The sequence below is a fragment of the Clupea harengus genome, chromosome 23 (assembly GCF_900700415.2).
Source record: "Clupea harengus chromosome 23, Ch_v2.0.2, whole genome shotgun sequence".
In the NCBI taxonomy this organism is placed as follows: Eukaryota; Metazoa; Chordata; class Actinopteri; order Clupeiformes; family Clupeidae; genus Clupea; species Clupea harengus.
Genome location: NC_045174.1, coordinates 8,878,533 through 8,905,064, shown reverse-complemented (window position 1 = coordinate 8,905,064; position 26,532 = coordinate 8,878,533). Strand labels below are relative to the sequence as shown.

Sequence of the window (26,532 nt, the reverse complement as noted above, 5' to 3'; positions counted from 1 at the left end):
AAGGGGATACGGGGGAGACAGTTCATCTTGCACTAGTAAAGGCCTTTATCAGCATTGAATCACATGTTAATAAGCACATAGACTTTATTTAGCATTACACAACACATTTCGGATTGTTGGGCATCATATAGATGTGTTCAAAGGTGTCATCGTTGTTCTATATTTGTCTATATATGTTTTGAGACAGTAACATGACTTCATGTCTTAAGAAGAAAGCATATGCTAAAAATATGCTATATAGGCTTTAGTTGGTATTGCTACGGAATAACGCTCTTGAAGGTGTCCCAGGGGGAACTCCACTGCTCTTCACACTCCGGAACTGATTGCCTCCCTCTGATGCATCATTTTTGTTTATTGGCACACTAAAGGGGATGTTATCCCATACCTATTTTCTACCAATCATTATAAACCACACCTGACAAACCAGACAATAGTGGGGCCTGATTGAAATGAAAAGATTCTTTATTATCGTATTTTTAATTCTTTATTTTGTCACATTGTATGCCATATATACCCCATATATGACATACATATATTTATGACATATATATTCATATTTTTTTGTACAATAGAGAAACAACATAGAGATGACACACTATTTGGTTTCTAAGTAGAAGCTTTTTTTGTTAAATAGTGGCATATAAATCCTCTTTTTTTGCTCCTTTTAATCAACATCCCAACCATAGTCATAATTCTTACATATAATTTTTTTTTTGTATTCACATTGTGGTTTTTCAATACTTCAGTGTTTTTGAAATGTCAAAGGTCATCGATCACGCTCTCCTCTACTGTCCCATATGCAGTCACTGAGAGCATGTCTGTCTGTCCGTCTGTATGTGATAGGTCAGTCTGTCAGAGGAAGAGGACTGCCCCCTTCTCCTCTATCTGGCACAGTCAGGCGGACTCTGTCACCGTGAAACCATCGCGTTCAGCTCGTGAGGACCGTGGGTGTGGCCCCATCCCTGGCCTTGACAGACTCCAAGGGACCTCTCTGTGGTGCTGCCACAGAGGAATCGTGAGGGCCATTGCCCTGGCCTGCCTTCTTGTCCCCGGTGCTGTGCGGAGGAGCCTGGAGCCTGGCAGGACCGTGTCTCCGGGGGCCCATGGAGCTGGAGCCCGCGGGCTGCAGTCTGGCGGAGTACTGCACACTCTGGCCCCCTGGCCGTGGCACCGCCGTCGGTTCCGCCGAGACCACGGTGGTGACGTGGGCTGCGCCCATGCCGGATCCCAAGGCTGTTGTGTAGGTGACAAGGCTTTTGTGTTTGGATGCGACCCCTGACCCCTGCGACACCTCGGAGGGCCAGATGGCGAGTGCATGATGATAATGGCCATGGCTCGCCACCGCCGCCGCTGATCCCAGTAGGGTTTCGGGGACAGGAGTACACACATCGGCGGGCCAATCCGCTGACCCCAAGTCAGTCTCAAGATGGACGTTTCCACGGTTGCCGGGCTCCGGCACACAAATGGCCTCCCCTACAGACCCCCTCGCACTGCTGCTGTGTCCCTGAACGAAGGAGATTATAGGAACAGAAATAGCAGGTGTGGAGGCTGGGGTGGAGGTGGAGGAGGAGTGGGAGACAGAGGAGGAGGAGGCGGTCCCCTTGTCCAGACGGGTGCACGGGACCTCAGCCAACCCCCTCCAACCCCCCTTGGGCTGGGCTGGTAAATCCCCAGTTTGCATATTCAAAGATGGGTGGCGTCGCTCCTTATCCCCTTCCACTTGGGATTTACACCTAATAAGCACAAGACAAAAAAAAGGAAAACAGAGAGGAGATTATTGCCGGTGTATTCACGCTGTTAGTTTTTATTTAATTAACGGCTCATTCAGGTGAGACAAAAAAAAAAAGGCCATGTTTGGAAAATCCTATCCATCCACAAAGTTATCTCCCCATCACCTCAGCGGTAGCACACACAGAAAAAAGTGTTTCCTCTTTTTCGTCAGGGTAGAGGGGAATTCATAATCTGCGTGTAATTATTTTTAATCTCATTGCATAGACCTAAGCGTATTTGCCGGCATTAACGTTTAACTCTGAACTCTCACTTGCTCTTATGTGACTGGGGCCCCCATTATCAAAGATTTAAGCCTTTCTTCCATCAAAGCTCGCTCATTTTTTCCCAAACCCAGGTCCAACAGTCTGGAAGGGCCGCGCCTGCCGACTCCTTTTTCAATTGATGGATGTTTTTTGATCCGCACGGGCAAAGGCTTCTTATCAAATACGGCACACCTTGCCTGATGACAGTTACTGCGAGAGAGGAAAAAAAAAGCCCTGATATCACACAAACTCTGAACTGGGACAGCGCCTGGGAATAATGCTGAAGGATCATGAAAAATGTGACTAAAGGCCCTAAGCAGGTTATCCCAAAGTTTGTGTACAAGGTGGGGGAGGCAGGGGAAAGCTTGGGATGCTTCCTCGTGAGTTGGAGTCAGCTTAATCTCTGGAGGCGAAGGAGCAAGGTAAACTGCCTCTCTCTGGAGTTCATCACACACTCCTCCTCCTTCCACTACAAACCATTTAGTGACACACACACACACACACACACACACACACACACACACACACACACTCTCTCTTAAGGGCATACATACAGACTTTGCATCTGCTATAATCTGTAGAGGTACTCTGCTCACCTTCACACTCACAAAATGTTTAGTGACACATTTCACACACTCACACACACACACACACACACAGTATTTCTATTCCCAAAAAGACACATTCATGCATCTTACAGTAGTTGCCTGTCACGTCGTACACACACACTGCCGTGTGACTGACAGGTTTTTTTCTGCAGTGTCAGAGCACCCTGAACGCCAGCCGCGGAGAAATCGTCATTGTTCTGGTTTCCTGACTTCAAAGGGTGGCAAATAACGCAGCTTAAATAATTGAGTCCCGTCTCCCCCTATGCCTCTTGCTTTAAAGTGTATATTCTAGCTGGAGGTTAATCCGGCAGATCTGAAACCATCTCTAAAAATAAACTGCACCGGTGGCAAACTCGGTCTCAATCCATATTTCATCATTGACAGGTAAATACGTGTTTTCGTGCTAGCTTATAATGAAACTGACAAAATTCTACGGGGGATTTGCCTGTCAGAATAAGCAGCAAGGGGAATGCTGTCGTTGTGCCCATCTCTCTCTTTCTCTCCCTCCCTCTCTCTCTCTCTCTCTCTCTCTCACACCGTCTCTCTTGCTTTTTCTCACGTTCGCTCCATCCCTTGCTTTCTCGTTTCAGTGAGACCAGAGGGTGTCTCCATGGCAACAAGGGAGAGGTTTGAGGCTAGTGTTGATGTTTTAAGGCAGTCCTGAAATAGGTCAGTCCAGCTTCTGCTTGTTTCTCTCTGGCCTGGTCAGAGTTTGATTCGTTGGCTTCACAGAGTCCCCTGCTCTGGTTAATTAATACTTAATTTTCCCATCTTAAGGGCGCCTCTCAGCCTCGCCATTGGACAATAGGGAAATAGAGTTTCGTGCCTGCGAGGCAAAGTTTTATATATTCATTAATGAACCAAAGTCTGTGATTCCTCTCTATGAAACACCACTGGAGTACACCCCTCCTGTTTTGGGGTGTGCATGCATCTGCATGGATCACTATGTGTGTGTGTGTGTGTGTGTGTGTGTGTGTGTGTGTGTGTGTGTGTGTGTGTGTGTGTGTGTGTGTGTGTGTGTGTGTGTGTGTGTGTGTGTGTGTGTGTGTGTGTGTGTGTTGGTATCAGCATGTGCGCACAGAGGGAACGTCTCATCCTCCCCGGCCCTTGAAAGAGTCTTCTAAGCCCCAGCGCACCACTGTTTAAGAATGTAAATTATGGAAATGGGTCAAACAGAGAGAGTTTGGCAGCGATTCTAGTTTACAAGTCACTGTGAAGCTGGATCAAGTTGGCATGGTAATGAGCACATCAGCACCGAGATCTCGGAGTGTGAGAACGAGCCGAGGCGCTGCCTCCCTACCCCAGCCCTGTTTATTTATTTATTTATTTTATCGAGAGAAATCGGTAGCATCGCTAATGTGTCGCACGAAAAACAGCTGGAACTTCATGCTGGTTGCCTCAGCACATCCATTGTCTGATGATTTGGGCTTAATCGGCACCAGTAAATGGAATTTCGCTTGGGCAGAGTCGAGTCTGCCGTTGCTGAAAATCTAATTATACCAGACTGGAGTCCATTGGCTCGTATCTTTAAGTTTTTGTTATTGTTGTTGTTGCTGTTGTCAATTTTTTTTCTTTCCCTGTGTCCTCCTTTAATGACCCGCGAAGTGGCTCGCTTTTCTTTCTCGGTGAAAACATCACCCAGGAGAAAAAGGAGAAAATGGCCATACTTTTGAACATAAAATACTGTTCTCCCCATTATTATGCCCTTTTCCATAGCCACCAAGTGTAAACTCGACAGTGAAGCAATTACTACTGCCTCTCGCAGAAACTACAGGCCCATATTGTTACGGACTATCTACAATTTTGTCCATAAAATGCCTGCAAGTACCACTCAATGACCTCAAGTACTACTTTATTATTTCATATATTTCTCACCAGCATCCGTTCCATGGCTTGAGAAAGGGGCTTTATGAGCATTTTAATGTTCTTATGGCTTGCACCTTTCACTTTAAACCCAATGGCCATAACAGTGCTGCACTCGCCTCTTTGAGGGTTCGGTTTCCGGGGCCTCCACTTCCTGTAGGTGTCTGTAGGCGTGGCCGGAATCTCTCGCGCCAATCAGGTTGTGCCTACTCCTGGCGATGGGCGGAGTCCAGTGATGGGAGCTCTTTCGCTTTTGGGACGGGCTGACGGAAAGCGATCCGCTCCTGTGAGTCACGAGAAAGAAAGAGAGAGAGAAAGAACAGTCACAAAGACAAACTAGTCCTACTGAAGGATGGTAACAGCACTTTGGGACTAAGTGTAGACTGGAGCGTGACTTCCTGGCTAACCACAGCTGACAGTGCTAGGCAAACTGTTACGGGACATCACCATTGATGGTGACGGACTAATCCCCAGTGGGGTATTTCTGCCTGTGCACTGGACCTAAAAGAGTCGTTGTATAATCAGAGATGTGCATACAAAACATCCAGGACAAGAGTGGAGATTATTCATGATTCATAATTTATGATTTATCGTGCGGAAGAATCCAAATCTCAAATTCAGGTCATGTTTATATTGGTGAGCGGGCCTGAAACAGAGGCAGTAAATCACGGGAGTTCCGGAACATTCTGTTTCCTTCCTCCCAGAATGCCTCTGTGGCCCCCCTCTATTCCTGGCACCGTTGCAAAAATGCATATTAACATGTTTATTACTAATTACTATCAACATAATTCTCTGGAACATTCCATGAATGTGCAGCTTATAATTTGACGTTAACATATGGTGCCATATTGCGGAATGATTACATTTTTTACATGACTGAGTCTACTAGTCCGGGGTAGAAACGGAGCAGTTGAACTCGTTCAGGTGCAGTAGGACGTCACAAAATTGTACCTCAAGCGTTTCCCTTTGGGAGAGGCTCCGAGTTGAATAGGTGGGCAAACTGCTGAGCAGCCAGGCTCAGGACTGCCACCTTGTGGAAGGGAGGACCCATACGCTTTGCAGCACTGGAGAGAAAAAAGGGGATAGAAGCCCAGAATATGAATACAGTAATAATACAGTTTGACTGGAAGACATTTAATTGTTAAAATCTCCACATCTCTCTCTCTCTCTCCCTGTCTCTCTCTATCTCTATTCCCTGTCCCTACAGACACACACATTGCCCCATACACTCCAATATGCTCACACACTCTCCCAGCCACCCAGTCCGACTCAGTCATGCATTCATCAAGCAAGGCTTCTGCGGCCTCATAGATCAGATCAGTGGATTAACTATGCGGCATAGAGACCACAGTGCAGATATACACTCGGTGATATAGGGCCCCAGAGCCGCACGAGTCTCTTTAATTAGACTTTACATTTTGCCGCCGCTGCGCAGATTAAGGGAGGCGCTTTCTGATTACTCTCCCTGGCGGCTGCGCCAGCACTTCTGTGGGTGTCAGGAATTAATCCCAGACAAGATTACATTAATGGATTCCTAAAGAATTTCTTTCATTCTCTCTCCCTCTCTCCTTCTATCTCTCTTTCTTTCTTTTCCCCTGTACCCCCTCCCCTCGGCTCCCCCCACCCCTTAAAATTAAATCCATTATCTCACCACAGTCCAGGAGTTTAAAAGCGCACTGTCTGACATGCGCTGCCCCCCCCCCCCCCTCCCCAACCCCTAACCCCTCCCAGCCCATTCAGAAGTCATCTGAGTGCGCAGTGGAGTCAACAGATAATGCTGTTATTCCACTCAGTGGAACCCTCAGCCCTGTCCTCAGGAGCATCATTAACACGATTGAGTTGGACTTAAAACTAGTTTCGGGTGGAGGTTGGAGGGTAGTGTTGGGGTGGAGTGGGAGTTGTATCATGCATGTGTGTGTGTGTGTGTGTGTGTGTGAGTGTGTGGGTGTGTGTGTGTGTGTGTGTGTGTGTGTGTGAGTGCGCGTGTGTGTGTGTGTGTGTGAGGGGGAGATGGGATGGGCCCCAAGCAGGCTAATAAAGTGTGTCCCTCTTGCACGCTCCTCCTCAAGTCCGCAGGGTCGGAGAGGAAAATTGGATCATCTCTGACCACCCTCTCTTCCCCTCACGCGGGTGACAGGAAAGCTCTGAGGGGACCCACGTCTCTCTGCTACCACTAATAATTGCACAAGTTTTTTTTCTTTCTTTTTACAGTGCTGGGAAAAAGAGAGAGAGAGAGTGATGGAGAGGCAGAAAATGTGAGATAAAGAAGGAGGGAGAGATGCAGCTTTGATTCAGATTCGAAAAACAGCACTGCGTCAGGTTTTATGCTAACTTCTCTCCTCCTAGGCTTCTTTTTTTTCCTTCTCTCCAGTCTAAAAGTCCCACAGTGAAACACACCAGAGAGAGAGAAAAAGAGAGCGAAAGAGAGCGAAAGAGAGCAAGGGAGAAAGAGGAAGAGGAGGAGGAGGAGGGAGGTGTATTAGCTGTGAGATGTCATTCTAATGCACTTGCGGGTGGGGGTTTGGACACATAACAAAATGGGTGCCTTTTGCCAACAAGGAGGGCGACGGACTACCAGCAGTTAGCGGAAGCAGTGTGTGTGTCCGTCCTCACACACGGTACACACTCCCTCAGTCTGGGGTCCACGCTTACATGGCTTGATGGATGTACCAATTACAATGGCGCTAAACTTTTCATCTCTCCATTCAGCGCGAATGGGGTGCGGTTCCGCTCGACCGCTATTCAAATGTGTGCAGCACGCTCTCTCACCGCTACACACGGGGGGCATCCGCGTCGCACCAGAGCTCACGAGCAGCAGCGGTTAACGCATTTCGCAATTCCCCCTCCAGAGACGTTGTTAGCCAATTGTGTCTATTATTTTCACTCGCATATTTCTTCCATATATTATATAGGATTTCACGTTTAAGTGGTTTCATCTACCACTATCCCCCCCCACCCCCCCACCCCCCACACCCACAGCCCCTGCACACGGGAGATGAAAGAGAGAGAACAAACATGGGCGTGTGGGGAGACCCATTTGAACTGTAGATGAATGCTTTATGATTTCATCTTATGAAGCCTTTCCATTTGTTCCATGTTAGAAGAGATTAGCGTCTCCAGTCGTCGGTGCTGTATAGGAGACTTACGCGCTCGGGCTGGGGGCCGCTCGGAGGCCTGGGGCTGGATTTGGACATGAGGCCAGAGGCGTTGATGGAGCAGTCCCTCAGGTGGCGGCTCTCGGCCAGGTTGCTGCGGTGCTTCTCCCTCAGTCTCCTGCAGGTGAGAGCACAGATTGAGATTTCTTTGGAGGCCAGGGATGTGACAAAGCAGCTTGAGTGGCCTAACTGAATTATTCAACTTGTGGCACGGAGAGAGAGAGAGAGGGAGGGAGGGAGGGAGAGGGGGATAACAAAAGTGTGTGTGTGTGTGTGAGAGAGAGAGAAAAAAATGTGTGTATGTGCGTGTGAGAGAGAGGGTGAGAGAGAATGTGATTAAGTAAATGTTTGTGTGCGAGTGGATGATGTGTACTGGTGTGTGTGTGTGTGTGTGTGTGTGTGTGTGCATGTAGAAGTGTGTGTGTGTGTGAGAGAGAGAGGGAGAAAGTGTGTGTGAGTGAGAGATTTTATGTGGGAAAGAATGAGAGTGTTAAAGATGACTGGTGTGAGTGTATGTGTGTGTTTGGGTGATTGTGAGAGAGACACTTCCAAAACCAAACAAAATGTTTCAAATATGTCCTTCAATTCCTTGGTTTTGTTTGTTTCTCACTGATAACATGATTTACATTCTCATTCTTTCAGCTCTTTCTAGGCGCTCAGGCACATTGGGGAAAAACAAGTTGATATAAAAAGAAATTGAAGGCAATTGTTTACCTAGTACAGTGCTTTTACTTCAGAATAACCACTGCCCCCCTATCTCTACGTATAAGATCCAATATAAACATTGATTGTTCAATTACCCTTGAGACAGCTTGTTACAGTTTAATAAATGGACACACAAAAAAAAGAACACACAAAAAACAGCACACACAAAAAACAACACACACAAAAAACCGGACACACAATATGCAGGTCAACAAAAAGCTTTTAGAATATTTATATCAAGCATGAATAAGTAATTACATGGCAATCTGAGCTCTCTGGTGCAGTAATGATGTAACCATTTGATACTTTTAATACGACTATGTTAAACTGCTTTGGTTCATCCCTGTATCCGGATTTTAGCAACACTACCCCCCTTCACCACACACACACTCACACACACATATTCTATACTCACACATACACACACACACACCTCCTACCCACACACACACACGCACACACACACACACACATCCATGCACACAAGGTCACGACTCACTTGTTCCGGCAGTAGAGTGCCATGCAAGCCACTCCCAGGAAACTGATCCCCATGGCGATGCTGAAGATTGACAGGACCTGTCTCTGGTAGGTCTCGCTGCTCTCTGATAAGACAGAAGAAAAAAACCACAGCATGTGAGGGGGAGACGACGGAGGGCTGAGGTGCGAGAGGCGCGCCAAAAATACACACTGGGTTGCTCGGTGTAGGGAGCGCTTGCCAACAGGATTCTCTATACTTATTGGTCTTTCTTCCATGCAAGCGGTGTGGGGGGAAGAAGAAGCAGAAAAAAAAGTGACAACAGAAATATTGTGGAAGTCATCAACTCCACGCGGGGCTCCAGCTCTGGTCTGTGGTCCGGGCTGAGCTATGAGTTTGTCAATGATGGTAAGTAGTGAGCCATGGCGAGCCAACTTAATGAGATCTCTAATTCAAAACCCACACGCAGGCACGGATTCAGGCGGTAGACGTGCGCAGACACACACACACACACGGACACACACACAGACGCACACACACACACACACACACACACGCACACACACACACACATCGCACACGCACACGCACACGCACACGCACACACATTCATACACACACGCACGCACGCACACACACACGCGTGTGCGCACAGACACACAAATACGTGCACGCACACGGAGAGAAATACACACATCAATTTGGATGCAATAAAAAATGATCTGTGGAGAACAACGTGCAAACACCCACAAATTTTCAGTGCGGTTCATATTGAGTGATATGTACAAAAAATGGTCCTCATAACTACACACACACACACACACACACACACACACACACACACACACACACACACACACACACACACACACACACACACACACACACACACACACACACACACACACACACACACACACACACACACATATTCAAACACTTTGTGCAAACACACTTAAACAGCCTTCACACCTACACACATTCTCACTTAGAGAACACAAGCGCTCACCGTTGCACAGCAGTGGATTAGCAGAGCTGCAGGGGTCTTTCTACACGTCCCTCAGCTCCCATAGTAAGCTTGCTAACTGCGGCCTGGGAAGCTTGGACATGTGTTCCTCGTAGGTTAAGTGGTGTGTGTGTATTATGTATGTGTCTCTGTGTGTTATATCCGTGAACATGTGCGTGTGATTGTTTGTGCGCACGTGAATGCATCTGTGTGTATGTGTGTTAATAATACATGAACTTGTGTGTGTGTGTGTTAGTAACGCGTTCATTTGATTGTGTGTGTCTGTGTGTGTGTGTCTCTGTGTGTGTCTCTGTGTGTGTGTGTGTGTGTGTGTGTGTGTGTGTGTGTGTCTGTCTGTGTGTGTGTGTCTGTGAGTGTGTCTCTCTGTGTGTGTCTCTCTCTGTGTGTGTGTGTGTGTGTGTGTGCGTGTGTGTGTGTATGGCTCTCAGAGCCACATGTTAATGGTGCTGTGCTAATGATATGTCCACAAGCAGCCAGCACTGCACTCAGCGGGCCTGATGGCCGGCAGCCTGCTCTTCTCCTAAAACTGTTCTCTCTCTCGCTCTTTCTCTCTATCTGTCTGTCCTCCTGTCATCACCCTCTTTTCCGGTGACATGCTCCCACTTCTCTCTCTCTCCTCATCATCTCCCTCTCTCTCTCTCTTTCTCCATGCTCGATGTTCTCGCATTCTCCCCCATCTCTCTCTTTTTTTGACATTCCTTGAATTCTCTCTCTCCATCCCTCCCTCCCTCGTGATGTCTACATGCCCTCACCCTCTTTTCCAGGAACATGCCCGTCCATTTCCCTCTCTTTTTTTAACATTCTCAGAAATCTCTCTCTCTCTCTCTTCCACCACTCTCAGTCACCAGATATACACCAGGCCCACTGGTCCAGCTCAGGCACTTACAGGCCCAGCAGCCCACTCAACCTTTCAGTGCACCATGGAGAGAGGGAGGGAGAGAGAGATAGGGAGAGAGGATGGGGAGAGAGATAGGGATAGAGAGGGGGGGAGAGAGAGGAGGCGAAGGAGAGCGAGAGCGAGATTGGGTGAGAGAGAGGGGGGAGAGGGAGAGAGAGGGAGGAGAGGTGGAGAAGGAGAGAGAGATTGGGAGAGAGAGAAGGAGCGAGAACACACACCCGTTCCAACCACAGATGGTGTGCATGTTCGAGATACCCATGGATAAACACTCAGAGGAGGCTGGAATATGATTGGTCCCTTCCTCCCGGCAGCTCAACACAAACTGGTTTTTGCATGTGCAAAGATGTGCCCAGTTTCACACTCCTGTGGACCCACCAGTGAAACACGCCAGCAGAAAACACACACACACACACACACACAGACACACACAGACACACACACACACACACACGCACACACATGCACACACACACACACACACACACACACACACACGCACACACACGCACACACATGCACACACACGCGCACACACACACACACACACACATATACATAAGCCATAAGCCTAGGAGCATGACAATGCACACACACACAAACGTGTTTTGATGGAAGAATACCTTTCCTTTCTTAGAAACACACACACACACACACACAGAGACATACACACAGTTGTTGGTAATGGCTGTGACAGGTCTTTTTACTTTCCAGATTAAAATCACTGAATTGAAGAGAAATGCCTTCCTGTTTGCTTTTCTCAATTTCCTCCTCCTCTTTCTTTTTTTTTCTACCTCCCTCCCTTCTACTCTCTCTGTCCTTCTCTTCTTGTCCTTTTGAAGTGGAGGAAACTGAAACAAATGTGTGAAAGCAAAGCTAATAGAAATCTTCACAGGACTGTCTTTCCGGAAGCTTCCACTTGTCAGCAGCGAGACACAGAGAGAGCGAGGCAGGGGTCCAGGAGTCAGGGCACTTCACCATGGGAGGAAAAAACACACACACACACACACACACACACACACAGAAGGCATTGGAAGAAAATGGAGGAGGAGAAAAACCGAAGAAGAGAGAGATGGAAAGAAAGGGTAAAGGGGTCGTAAAGAAAATCATTTCCCATGTCACTGTTTATTTGGGTTAGTGGTGGAGCACTGCACAGCCGTTTGTGTTGACACTGTTTTTCTCTCTGTCTCTTTTTTAAAGACTCTGGGCAGTGGGGCATGTTTGGGATGGAGAGAGGCGAGGGGAGGGGAGGCGAGGCGAGGCGGCCTCCGTGGGCTGTGTGATATTCAGCGTCCCCAGAGCCTCACACACATGATCTGCAGCCTCAGCAAGCAGCATACCCAGGGGCACAACAGTAATTAATGCCCAGGTCTCTCCCTCCCTCTCTCTCTCTCTCTCACTCTCTCTCACTCTTTCTCTCTCTCTCTCTCTCTCTCTCTCTACCCCACTGTCATACGCTCCATAGCCCTCCCACTCCAACCAGACACACACGTGCACACACACACACACACACACGATATGAGAGCACAGTGCACACACACACACACAGGTAGGGCATGAGAGTATAGTACTGACACACACATACACATACAAGATATAAGAGTACAGTGCACACATACCTACACACACACACACACACTCACTCACTCACTCACTCACTCACATACACACATGCACACACACACGCACACACACAAATATACACATACAGAGACAAAACGGAAGAAAAGAGAAAACACAGGACACACACAAACTCAGACAACCATAGTTCACATCCAAGTTATATACACTATAAACAAACACATTAACTCTTTCAGACATTCACTTGATTGCACACACATACTTGCACAGCGTATCCTGATCCGCATGTACATTCTAAGCACGTGAGCTAGACAGACCCTCACATACAGGAGGGAGCTGTATGTCTAAACATAGCCTTAACAGGCAATCCACATATATACCTTCGGGCAAGGTGCACACATGCATAGACAAAACAGGAGGGCTTATGCTAAAACACAAACACGCGTACAGGACTGAATGCAAAAAACATACATAGGGAAAAAATTGCATAGATGAATGTTAAAACACAGGCTCAAACACCAAGACGAAAAGCAAGCATAAAAATCCCAAACACACGCATTGAAAAGGGATGAACAGAGTCTAAAACACACACACACACACACACACACATACACACACACACACACACACACACATAATCTGGCAGAGGTAACTCTCTCCTGTCTCACATAGACACCCATATAACCTGCATATCACCCATGCAGATGTGGTTAGTTCCTTCCTCCACCAACAGAATACACAATCTCACTCACTACCTCTGTGTTTCCATGGAGACTAGCGAACATTAATTTTCCAAAGGTGGGAAACAGACAGAGAATGTGGGAGTGTGTGAGAGTGTGTTTGTCTGTGTGTGTGTGTGAGAGAGTGTGATTATGTATATTTGGAGGCAATTCAAGATGTTTGCTTACCCATGAACTCTATGCCCAACTCGTCTGCTGCTCGTGCGCCAGCCAAGGAAGCAGGGAGAGAAACGAGAACAAAAGAGGAGAAAAGGGGAAGAGAAATGATTCATTTCATCTAAGCCAAAACATCTGTTCCCTCATCCCTGGCTTTTTGGCCTGGAATAAACAAACGGTTCACAGTCAACACAATGTATTGTCACCTGTCCCCCCCCCCCCCCCCGCCACCCTCAACCAAAAAACACCAGCACACCATTTCACTGTTTCTCAAAATACACATGATCAAAATTAAACACAAAATGGCAGGCACCCAATCTCGTCTTCCACAGCAAAACTAAACAATTATCAATCACATGCTCAGGGTCAAATAAGCTGACATACATGTGAGACCCCCCCCCACACACACACACACAGGTCTTGTACACCATTAGCCATTAGCAGACAGTGGGTGGAAGGCTGCTCGTCTCTCGGTGTGTGCTCGGCAGGGGCGGAGTGAAGTGGGTCTGAAAGCGTGACTGTCAGCGACCGACTCCGACTCCTCCGTCTTCGTGTCAGCACCTCACCCTCGCACCCCGAGAGATGCCTCTAATTGTCTCCGCATGCATGTCTCGCTGAACTGGCGCAGGCCTTTTGCGGGGAAGAAAATGTGACGGAGAGACGGAGAGGGAACGAGAGAGCGAGGTGGGAGAGAGAGAGGGAGCAAGAGAGGGTCGGAGGGATGGAGGGATGGAGCTGGGGACGCTGATAAAGAGAGGAGCACTCGTGTTCTTTTCATCCCAACAGTCCCCTTCTATTTTTTGAGCGCCACGCCAGTGTAATATAATCTCATTTAAATTAAAATGAAACCCTCACACTTAATTGCTTTTCTGACAGTGGTGGTCCATGGGTTTTTAAATAGACTGCACATTTTTTTTTCTTTTTTTTTCACGCTCTCTCTAACTCTCTTTTTTTTGGGGCCATGCCCAAGAGATTTTTTTTCAGGGTGGACAAGCTCAAGAGTACTAAGAGGGAAGGAGATGGAGAGAAAGAGAGAAGAGATAGTAAAAACAGACTGACAGAGAGAGAGAAGGAAAGACAGAAACAGAATGAGGAAGAAAGAGAGGAAGAGAGTGAGACAGGCTAAAAACAGAGCAAAAGGGAGAGAAAGTGAGTGAGAGCGAGAGAGAGAGAGAGAGAGGACAAGATGAGAAAGAAGGGAGGGGAATCAAACGAGCTGACAGCACCGCCATCTGTTGGGTGATGAATGGTGACAATGGCAAGCCCGAATTCTCCATGCCACAGCAGCATGCATATATTTATGCTGGAGTTAAAACATGATTAGTGAGCTGACTACTGAACAGCGGCTATCCGTGCTGGAGCCTGGGGCTTCTGTGTGAGAGAGGAGAGAAGCAGTGGCAAGAACACTCCAGATTCTCTGGGCTCGGCAGACAACTTTAAAATGGAGGTTATAGTTGGTTCCTGGTAAAGTTTATTGGCAAACGCCCATTCGATTCACTGTATATTATCACTGTCCTGTAACGAAGTCCAGAGGCCCTTAACAATAACGCCGAGAGCGACAGGGAGGCAGGGAAGTGAGTTGAAATTCTCATAAAAAAAAAGACAAATAAATAAAAAACTCAAAAAACTCAAAACAAACAAAATGAGGAGGGAGAGGTCGAAAATGCCTGCCGCAGCGGGCCCGTTCTCGAGGTGGGGGGTGCCTCTGTCAAACGGTTCGCCCGGCGCAACAGCACCGGAATCACTGCGGTTAAGGATAAATAAATAAAACCAGAACAGCAGCTAGCGGTGGCTGTGGGGGTAGCCGTGGAAACCAAGCTAGCGGTGATCTACAGCCACAAATCTGTAACAATAAGCTTCCTCTCATAATATTCAGCCCCTGTGGTGTGTCACCCGGGTGTAGTTTTTTTCTCCTCCTTTTTCGTTTTTCTTCTCTATCAGTTTCTTCTTTTCCCTCAGACATAGCCTTGGTGAAGACAAAAGATATGGGCAATGAAGCGAGAGCCATCTCTTATTGATGCCTGCCGGATTGGGCGTGAGCGAGCGGCTCAAGCTGCTGCTTGTTGCGACTGGCTGCAATAACAGCCGCATTCATCCACTTATAATCGGCGAGGCTGTCACGCGTGGCACCGCCTGATGCCATTAAGCGCGGACTACACACCCGCAGCGCTGGCATCAGCCATGACGGCTGATGTACAGTCGTCATAAAGCACGCACGGATGCGCACACACACACACACATACACACACACACACACACATTCACACACAGACGCATGCATGCATCTGGTGTCGCCATGGCATCTTAGGGCACTCCTGGGAGACGATGGTGGACGTCATCCATCATCTTACTCGAGGTGGTGGTGATGATGGTGGCCGTGGCGAAGAAAAAAAAGGAGGTGTTTGTTAGACCGCCCAGCACGGCAAAATGTCGGTCATACTATAGCCAAAATCTGCGGTGTGGGGAACAATAGCCACAGTGAATCAATCGGCACTTAATCCAGACTTGACTTGGCACGCCTGATGAAAACTCACCAGAGTGTGTCTTATACAGCCTAATACCCTCCTGATATAAATACCAAAATTATAGCCTTTCTCTGTTTCTCTCTCTCTCTCTCTGCTCTCCACTTTCTGCAGTTCTTACAGACTCTCTCTCTCTCTCTCTTTCTCACTTTCTCACTCATGCCCTTGCCTTCTTTTTCTTCCTTGCTCAAATCCTTCTCTCCCCAATTTTCTCCCCAATCGTTTCACTCTCTGATTTCCCTGTCTTTCTCATGCTACTATTCCCTCCTCGCTCGTTTCATTCTCTCGCTCGTCCGTCTGTGTCTGTACTGGCTAACTGTCCCCACAGCTGGGGGCCGGTGGAGAGACTCAGGCAGGAGGTCTGCTTAATCGCCGGCTAGTTTTCCAAAGAGTTTGGAAGGTCGGACAGCGATCCCCCCCCCCCCCCCTTCCCTGCAGCCCCTACCCTTCCCCGGCTCCCTCTGAGGTGCCGAGCAATGGATGGCCCCCTCCAAAAACAAAAAACACACACTCAACTAACCCACTCAAGCCGGCACTGCCACCGCTTCACCTTACGACTCATGCCGTATCTCACCCAGCATCCTTTGCTGCTCCGCCACTCTGCTACAAACTCTTTGTCTCTATCCCTCTCTCTCTCTGTCTCTATCCCCCCATCTCTCTCACTTTGTCTCCATCCCCCTCTCTCGTTTTCTCTGTCTCTATCCCTGTCTCTCTTGCTTTGTCTCATCCCTCTCTCTCTCTCTCTCTCTTTACCCCCCTCACTTTGTCTCCATCTCTCTCTCTGTGTGTGTCTAGCCCCTCCCCTCTCTCTCACACACTTTGTCTCCATCCATCTCTCTCTCACTTTGTATCCCTCACTCTCTCTCTCTCTCTCTCTCTCTCTCTCTCTCTCCCCCCGGTTGTGTCCCTGTGGTGTGGCAGGCTCCGAGTGCACCGCTGGGGCGTTTAGGGGTGGCTTTTCAGAGGGGCTGCTGGCTTAGTGTCGAGTCGATACAGAGACAAAGGGAGATGAGCGATGGATGATTCACAATCATGCGTGTGTGTGTGTGTGTGTGTGTGTGTGTGTGTGTTTGTGTGTGTGCCCACAGAGATAGATGCCTCCCAAGAAGGAAGATGAGGCTCACAGGACAAAAAAGGCCTGCGTGGCAGATAAAGCCAGTGGCTCACAATGATGTTTGTGTGTGTATGTGTTTGTGTGTGTGTGTGTGTGTGTGTGTGTGTGTGTGTGTGTGTGTGTGTGTGTGTGTGTGTGTTGGGGCGGGGCGGGGGGGATTGTTGATTTGTTGCTCATTTGCAGAGGGTGGAGAGAATAAACATACAGTAGGTGGCACACACAGCACAGGACCTGGCCACAATGGAGAGAGAGAGAGAGCAGGAGAGAATGAACAAATAAGGTCTTAATGGGTTTAAATTAAGATCCATTAGAAACATGATTGAGGACGAGCCTGCGTAGCGGTGCGGTGTGGAGGAGGAGTCTCTGTCACAGGCCTCAGAGTGCTGTGTGAGCTCCCTTTTGTGTTATTGGGACCACGGAAACAATGGAATGTGGCAGGCAAATAATCACAGTTCATGGCCGTCTTTATTTCTTTCTTTCTTTTTTCACAAGTCATTAAGAAAGTCATTACTTTAGTGCATAGCTCTGGACAAAAATACAAACGTGGGATCAGTGGAACAACTTGTGTGTGTGTATATATATATGTGTTTGTGTTTGTGTTTGTGAGAATGTTAAAGAGAGAGAGTGAGTGTGTGTGTGTGTGTGTATTAGGGTTGGAGGGAGTCGGGGAGTATTATTTTCACTTGATTATTTTTTTTTGCCAACGCAATTTCTTTGGATTACCCTCATTGTAGCGCTGTGCGCGTGTGAGGGCGTTGGAAGCTAATAAACGAGCAAGTGCGTAGGTGGAGCCATAACGGAGATGACACGTCCACCCAGGGGAACAACAGAGTGTGAGAGCAGAAGAGGGAAAGAGAGAAAGAAAGAAAGAAAGACAGAGGATGGGAGGTAGTGTGATGGATGGCAACGGGGGTCCAAACAATGGCTTTTTTTTTTTCATCGTCGGGAACAATCCAATACTGTTCGGGGCTAAGAAGAAATGGAAGGGGACGTGGTCGGGAGGCGCCTTCATGATGGAGCTCGAGGGGGAGGGCGTCCATTAGGCAGCCCAGGGAAGAACAGAGCCCAGGGCTCATGAAGGGACGAGGGTGGGGAGGGGTGGGGTTGCTGGAGAAATGGGAGTTTTGTGGTGGTGCTAGTGGTGGAGGCTACTCCATCTCCTTGTCTCTTACTCAAGGTTCTGAGAGGGAAGAGATGATATGTAACATCCCCCCTACACACACACACACACACTGCTCTCTACCAAGACCTCCCATGAAGCATGCCGGTTCTCTCTGCAACAAACACATCCTTAGCTTATATGTGTCATTCTTTTTAGTTTCGCTCGTTTGTTTTCCTCCTCTCCCCTTTACCTCTCCTGCCATCTGTATCTATTTCCTCTGAGGGGTTTTTCCCCACACTGCTTCCGACGGGGGAACTGTGGTGGCCTGGAGAATTTTTCAAATGGATCCTCTCCATCTGTGTGTTTGTCTCTTTCTGTCTCTCATTCATTCTGTCTTTCTCTTTTCTCTTTTTTCCCCACGTATTTCTATTAGGGGGATGTTTTGTGTGGAGAGATGTGATGCTCTCAATCTTAGGGGGCGGGGGGGGGGGGGGGGGGGGGGGGGGGGGGGGTGGGGATCTGCTCAGTGAGCACAATGGAGCCGAGGGCGAGGCGGTAATCCTTCCCTCCTCTTTTCACAGCCACTTGAAAGAGGAAAAATCCACTGACTGACTGGTTAGCCGGGGCCACCACGGGCCTTCCGGAACTTTCTACTGTATGAGCTCACCCTCTGGAGGCGAGGTGTTGAGTGTGACACACGAGTATGCGCTCTAATCAGCCGGCCATAAAAAAAAGGAGCCCTCCGCAAATCAGCTCCAGTCCCATTTAAATCCATGAGATAAGGAGCTTTGATTAACCCTTTGAGGAGTGAGTGTGTTTCCCCCCCCCCAAGTCCCCCCCCCCCCCCCGTCCCCCGTCCCCCGTCCCCCCGAATTATATGATACAGATCTGCCAATAACATTCGCTTGAGTTGATTATTACATCCTCAAATGGAAACTTCAGTTAGAAACATTCTAATCACATATTTGTGATCGTACTCGTCGAATCAAATGATTTTATCAATCTGAGATTTGCGAGACAATAACTCACGCGGGCAATTTTTGTGACGGCAACCAACAGTGGCTTAATTGATTTTTACAATTGATTTTATGGCTTGCTGTTGTTGAGAAAGCCATGAAAGTTTGCCATGGTAGTTCAGCAGAAGCACTCACAATCTGGCAAATCTTCACCATGTCTATAGAGACAACACATGCACACAAACACACAATAATTATAAGCAGGAGCGTTTGTGTGTGTGTGTGTGTGTGTGTGTGTGTGTGTGTGTGTGTGTGAGTATTTTCTTCGAGAATCTTCTGGAATAATTTATTAATGCGATTTCTTCTCTTCTCTTTTGCATTTACTTGGGGAAAGATAATTAGCTACTTTAGTATATCTGATTTGGAGGAAATTAGAGTGGGAATTGAGTGAGCAATCCTCAGTGGGAGAATAAAGAAGATGGGCCTGTAGGCTTTTATGTCAGACGGGTGGGTGGCTGGGTGGGTGGTTTGTACCTGCAGATAAACCCGCAGCGTAAAAAACAGAGGATTATAAAACTGTGCATCAACTGTAAAAGTTGAGCCGAGCTCCTTGAATGCACGCTGGCTGCCTGCTGCTGCTGCTACCGAGGCCTACCTTCAGGGGTGGTGTGTGCCTCACTGCCACGGGCGGTGTGTGTGGTTGGTGCTAACTGCCAGGGGCCACAGCTGGGGCAGCCAGCTTACTCAACTTAAATATTTATCTTGGCCAGGGCAATATGAGGGCACCCCCCCAGGTAAGGCAAACACATCACCCTCGAATATGCAGTAGTGAGTCAGTGTGTGTGTGTGTGTGTGTGTGTTGACTGGACACTTACTCGGATCAGATAAGATGGCGTCAGTCTTGGGGACGAACTGGTCGCAGCGAAGTCCGTGATAGCCCTCTTTACACCTGCAAGGCAGAGACATAGAGATGGACAGAGATGGAGATTAAAGAGACGCACAAGTTTTATCTCAGTGGTGTGAGTCCGTATGTGTGTGTGTGCATGTGTGTGTGTGTGTGTGTGTGTGTGTGTGTGCACATATCCCTTATAGCAGTGCATTAATCAAGCATTATCATATTATGCGTGGGTGTGTTTGTGTGTGTCTGCGTGTGTGTCTGTGACTCCGTCATAGGACAGATAGTGTAGAGTCACATTAATCAGGCATTATCATATTATGTCCACGGGCCAATATATCTTCATCTGAGCACCGCGACTCTCCCAGTAGGCACACACACACACACACACACAAATACACACACACTTGCATACTCAACCAGACATGCAAGGCCTGCATATCGAACACTGCTGACAGAGACTAAAGGGAGGAAGAGAGGAGGAGGTAAAGAGTGGGGTGGGGAAGGGATGGAGAGGAGGAGGGGGCAGAGCAGAAGACAGAGGAGGACAGCGAGTCAGAAGGGACGAAAAGGAAATAAATAGAGAGGGATGGAAAAAGAGAGGAAAGAAGGGCAGAGAGATGATAAAGAGAGGAAGACAGATACAAGGGGGAGAGAAAGGGAGAAAGAGTGAGTGTGATACAGAGAGAAAGAGAGAGAGAGAGAGAGAGAGAAAGAGAGAAGGAGAAGGAGGGAGGAGAAGTGCGGTGCGGGAGAAGGACAGAGGGGCGGTCTTGGCCGGAGCTCAGTGGCGCCTGCTCTTCCTCAGATAAGGCGGACCTGACACTAATGTCACTTCCCGCAGGACGTATGGGGCTGGGAGACGCTCCGCTCCGCCCTGTCTCTGTCCCCACACCCAGATATATGAGAGGCACAGACATGAGGCCCTGCTGGGAGGAGACCACTGGGAACTCAGGGAGAGAGAGAAAGATGGAGAGAGAGAGAGAGAGAGAGAGAGAGGGAGAGAGAGAGAGGGAGAGAGAGAGGGAGGGAGGGAGGGATAGAGAGGTGGAGAGACTGACAGAGATGGACAGGACTGAGAGAGAAGAAAGAGAGGCCGACTGAGAGAGAGAGAGAGAGAGGGAGGAAGAGAGACCAAGAGAAAAAGGTGGATAAAGGGAGGGAGAGAGAGGGGTACAGCAGAGAAAAAGGCAGGAGACTTGGAGCAGGAAAAGAGAGGCAGATGTGAAGAAAAAATTATGAAGAATAGTTCAAGTACAAAGATACACACACTCAACACAGAGAGAGAGAGAGAGAAAGGGAGAGAAAGAGAGAGAGAGAGAGAGAGAAAGAGAGAGAGAGAGAAAGGCAGAACTGCAGTGCTAGCTGTCCTTCAGGGGAGCTGGGCCACAGCTGATGACGCTGAGCCGTTCCAGTTGCTTCTAATCCTCCGACTCCTCCTCTCCGCTCATCTCTCTCTCCTTCTCCTTCTCCGTCTCCCCCTCTTCTCTCTCCCAATCCATCCTCTCTGTCACTCTCTTCTCCTCCTCCTGCTCTTCTCCTCATATGCTTGCAGCCATTTCTCCTCCCCTTCTCTCTCTCTCTTTCTCACATCTCCCCTTATGTTCCCCTTTTCTTTTCTCCTTCCAGATGTCCTTGCTTTCTTCGTCCTGTCCTCCCTTCCTCCCTCCCTCTTGTTGTTTTCACATTGTCCCTCTCTTCCCTTGATTCTTATCTACTCACCTAACTCTCTCATCTTGTCCTCCTCCTCCTCTCTCGCTCCCTCTCTCCTTCCCGCTGCTCTCACCCCACCCCTTCTCCACTCATCCTCTCTCTCTCCCTCCTCTGCTGTTTTTTACTAATTCTGCCCATTCTTGTTTTCAGCTGTTGTCTGCCGGGCAAGCATGTGCAGACACTCTTTAATCCAGACAAGCCGTCACATACACACACACACACACACACATAAACACACACACACACACACACACACACACACACACACACACACACACACACACATACATTCTTTCCCCTTTTACCTACAAGACAACCTCAATTTAGCTTTTGAAAACTCATTGATGCCTATGTGTGGAAAAAAAAGATTGTGAAAGAATAAAGAATTATACTTTGACGTGAAAAAAAAGGACATTTCTGGAAGTGGTTGCACTACATGGAGCCAGCAGCTCTAGGCACACTACAGCACATCTGCCCCTAGCAAGGACAGACTACAACGGTATGAAAACACACACCCATACACACAAACACAGACACACAAAGAGATGGGATGATGAGGAGGGTGGGGAAGATGTGTGTGTGTGTGTGTGTGAGAGAGAGAGAGAGACCCATTCTGTGGCAGCATGACAGAATTAAACCATTTTATATGGTTCAAGCAATTTCCAATGTGACTTTCCCTTACAGCCAAACCTTAGAGTGCTGAGCTGCCTGACACTGTGTGTGTGTGTGTGTGTGTGTGTGTGTGTGTGTCTGCCTACGTGTTCGTGAACAGAGCGACTGGTGGGCATGAATGACATGAGTGTGTGATAGCTGACAGAATGGCTGGGGCGGAGGGGAATGTTTTGTAAGACTAATTAAAGGCTGAGGAAGTGACATGTACTGTATCACCGGCAGGTGGAAAGGATGTGTGTGTGAGAGTGTGTGTGTCTGTGTGTGTGTGTGTGTGTGTGTGTGTGTGTGTGTGTTTGGAGTGAGTGATGTGATGTGATGTGGTTGACACGTATGTGGGTCTCCCACACACTCTCAGAGAGAGCGAGAGAGAGAGACAGACAGACAGAGAGATATATAAAAGAGAAATAGAGAGAGTGCAGAGATGCAGAAGACAGACCGAGAAGAAAAACATTGCATAGGGGAGATAAAAGAGAGGAGAGGGAATGGAGAGTGAGGGACATGATGTGAGTGTATACGTCTTAGAAGGGGAAAGAGTGTGAGAGAGAGAGAGAGAGAGACAGGGAATGGAGCAGAAAGCAGACTGAATGTTTTGTGAACCAGCCGTCTTGTTAACAAAGTCACATCACGCAGACGAGACACCTGTGATGTCAGCCTGGACTTGTGGTTTGTAGCGTCTGCTTTCATTCCCTTCCCTCCACAAGAGAGAAAGAGAGAGAGAAAGAGAGATAAAGAGAGAGAAATAGAGAGAGAGTTACAGCGACAGGGAGTACCCCCCTCCAACAAAACTGATTTGGAAATGATGGCTTACATGCACAGTGCTTTGTTTTTTCTGCCTCTGCGGGTATGTGTTTTTGTGTGTGTGTGTGTGTATGTGTGTGTGTGTGTGTGCGCATCTGTAAGAGAAAGAGAATATCAGAATACATGTGTGTATGAGTTTGTGTGTATATATAAAAGTTCCAGTGTGAGTGACACCCATGATGCATGGTTATGGAGCCTGTGTGGGAGATTGTATGTGTGAGTGTGTGTGAGTGCGTGTGTGTGTGTGTGTGTGTGTGTGTGTGTGTGAGGGGGTGGATTGTATGTGTGTGTGTGTGTTTGAGTGTGTGTGTGTGTGAGGGGGTGGATTGTATGTGTGACTGTGTGTGTTTGACTGTGGGTGTGTGTGTGTGTGAAATTAAGTTGAGCTTGACATGTATTTGGGGGTCAGCATGTGTTGAGTTGAGTGTTGAGAGTGAGGCTGACTAGTATATTTATAATGGTGAGAGCGAGTCAGTAGCAATTGGACCTCTGTAAAAAAAATACATTAGTGTGTGTGTGTGTGTGTGTGTGTGTGTGTGTGTGTGTGTGTGTGTGTGTGTGAGTGTGTGTGCATGCATCCATCCACGCATGTATATGTGCTACTTTCTGCTCAGCAGCGCCCCCTATGTATTTCTCTGACTATCTCTCCACAGCAGCATCTGCTAGGCTGATTGCCTTCTCTCCCTCTCTCTGTCTCTCTCCCTCCTTCTCTCCCTCTCCCTCCTTCTCTCCGTCTCCCCTGGCCTCCGCTGGGCAGGAGCAGGTGGATTAATGGGTCCTGTCTGAGGCAGAGCCGGAGCCTCGCGAGCGACGACTCTGCCTTTAATTAACTCCCTTCTCATTAATTAGTGCCGGCGAAAACGGACACGCCGCTTGGCGAGCGGCAGCAACCAGAACCAGCCCCCCTCCCCCCACCCCCCTCACCACCACCACCACGCCGCTGACTAGGAGCAAACACGCCAAAGCCGCCCGGGCCTCAGGCCACGCCGGGTCCACTCCTCCACTGTCTCTTCTCCTCTCTCTCTTTTCCTCCTAGAGCCACTCGCACGTCCACTTCTCCACTGTCTCTTCTCCTCTCTCTCTTTTCCTCCTAAAGCATGACTTTTGTTTTTATTTCTTTTGTTTAAAACAAAATAAAAAATCACACTTTTAAAGAATGCAATAAAGGTGTTGAAAAATTCATCTCTGTCTTTCCCCCGCTTTCTCTCTCACTCGCTCTCTAACTCTCTCTTTCTCCCTTCTCTCATTCTTCAAATGAAGGCAATACACCTGTCAGCTCTGTGCACTTTTCTCTCATTCCTCCTCTTCCTCTCCACGTCTTCAGTATTCAAGACCACGCTAGAACGATCCGTAACTCCGGCTGTATCGCTTTTGTTGCTAAGAGGGTCTTTCATTGGTGATATATCTTTGTTTCTGTGTCACCGAGTGTGTTTTAGGCCCGAAACAATGCACACGTCCGCCCCAGCCCATCTCTCTGTCGATCGGCTCTGCTTGTGTTTGTGCGTGTCTTTGTTAGCGGCGGCAGGTAAGAAATGCTGGCAACCCCCAGACTGAAGTCCTGAGTGGTTGCAGATCCTCCAGATTCGGCTCATATCTGGCTCGGAGTCCACCGCTGCCGGTCGGTGTGTGTGAAAACCTGCAACTCCCATCTTCCATGATCACAATCAGACCACCGCGGGCTGCTGACATCCGCGCTTATTGTTATTGATAGGCTGCCTGGTTGCTATGTGCCCAGAGTCAGAGACAATCTCCCTTCCATTTCACTGACAGCCACTCCTCCACCCAACCCTTCCCCCAGCCAATCACCTCCCCCCTCCCTTTAACCCCACTCCTCAATACCTCACTCCCAGACCTCACTCCAGCACGGCGCTTCGCAAACGACTGCCCATTTCCTTATCGCTATAGAAACCACTACATATGCATATCTGTCAGCAGCAGACACACTAAGGAACTTGGCTGCATCAGAAAAGAGAAGGGAATGATTTATTTCCCGAGTGATGTTGATGGATGCCAGGAGGCACCAGCCTCTCTTGCCACACCATTATATACAAGCCATTCACAGCCCTGTATAACGATAGCGCTCCTATTCAAACCAATGCTACGATGCGAGGCAGAAAAAGGGGCTAGCACACGGTTGTTTTCTTTAATTGGAGAAGTCAGTGTCATCAACAAGGTGTTAATGGTAGGTCTGCCACTTCACACATCTATCTACCTATTGCTCACTGCAGTTGTTTTGGGTATTTTTAATGCGTCAGACTTCATGATGTACCTGCCTGCGTTGTATGCAAATGAGCCTGAGCAGTGAATGTCAAGTTAGCATTTCCGCTAACTGTAGGGCCCCCTTGTTGTGCTGGTTTCCCCAAAACAAGGAAGACGGGAAGGGCTGTAAACACGTCTGTGCGGCTGGCACCTTCAAAGCCCCGACACAAACAAACAGCTCAGTGAGTTTAGCTCGCAGAGCATTCAACCCACAGTTAATCCGGCTCACCAAAAAAAAATCTCACCTGCCTTTGTTGAACTTTAAAAAGAGTGTGAGAGAGAGAGAAAGGAAGTATTCATTTGTGGGAAACAAACAAAAGGTGAGAAAAACAGGTGATCTGCTGATGTGTGGAAAGTTTTTTTGTGTGTCTTTGCATGACTCCTCTGACCTCGAGCTCTCAGCTGTGCATCTGTGATGTGTCTCGTTCCTTCATGACTCACTGACTGTGGTGGAAAACTATTCAGATCCTTCACTTAAGTAAAAGTACCAATACAGCAATGTAAAAATACTCTATTACAACTAAAAGCCCTGCAAGAAAAATCCTTTCTAGTTACTAGCAGTAAAATGTAGTTCAAGCTTTGAAGTAAAAGTACTGGTTTGGTCGCTCTGACTGATATATTATATATGACATTAGATTATTAATACTGAAAGATCAGTGTGTAAGGTGCATGTTACTGTTGGAGCTGCTGGTATTGGAGCTAGTTTGAACTTCTTTCTATACACCATATAAATCTGAGGGGTTGTGAGATGATTAATAGGAAGGTAAGAAGACAAGACACCCTTTTTTGGGTGAGATTTTGGATCATTTGAATATTTATTGAAATGAAACCATGTGAGAAGTTTAGAGGAGACTATCACTATTTGGTGGAGCTGATAACAATTTATAATGTTTATTTGGAAGACATCAGAAGCCAGAAAGGTTGAAAACCATTGCTTTAATCTTCAACAATGTGTTGTATTATAAAATCTTGCTGTATTATTTACTGTGCAAAATCTTAAAGTAACTAGAAACTAAAACTGTCAAATAAATGTAGTGGACTAGAAAATACAACATTTCCCCTCTGAAATGTAGTGGAGTGGAAGTACAAAGTACAAGTAAAGTACCTCAAAATTGCAGTACCTGAGTAGATGTACTTAGTTACTTAGTGTACTTAGTTTCCACCACTGGCACATCAAGAGCAGCCATTGTGTGGAATATATCACCCTCTATGCAGTGAAACAGATGTTGGGTTTGAAATGTGCGTGTGTGCCTACACGAGACC

At 47.8% G+C, this 26,532-nt stretch overlaps 1 protein-coding gene across 1 annotated transcript in view; it reads right to left on the bottom strand.

Moving 5' to 3' along the window:
- Positions 1-928: 928 nt before the first annotated feature.
- nrg3b (neuregulin 3b) overlaps positions 929-26,532 on the bottom strand; it is a 150,554-nt gene continuing 124,950 nt past the window's right edge. Inside the window, exons 3-10 of the mRNA XM_031561536.2 lie at positions 19,808-19,881; positions 13,251-13,277; positions 8,864-8,966; positions 7,651-7,777; positions 5,456-5,568; positions 4,624-4,788; positions 1,595-1,733; positions 929-1,504 (exon numbers count right to left, since the gene is read on the bottom strand). Of these exons, the coding sequence (XP_031417396.1) occupies positions 929-1,504; positions 1,595-1,733; positions 4,624-4,788; positions 5,456-5,568; positions 7,651-7,777; positions 8,864-8,966; positions 13,251-13,277; positions 19,808-19,881 (1,324 nt within the window). The remainder of the gene's footprint in view (positions 1,505-1,594; positions 1,734-4,623; positions 4,789-5,455; positions 5,569-7,650; positions 7,778-8,863; positions 8,967-13,250; positions 13,278-19,807; positions 19,882-26,532) is intronic.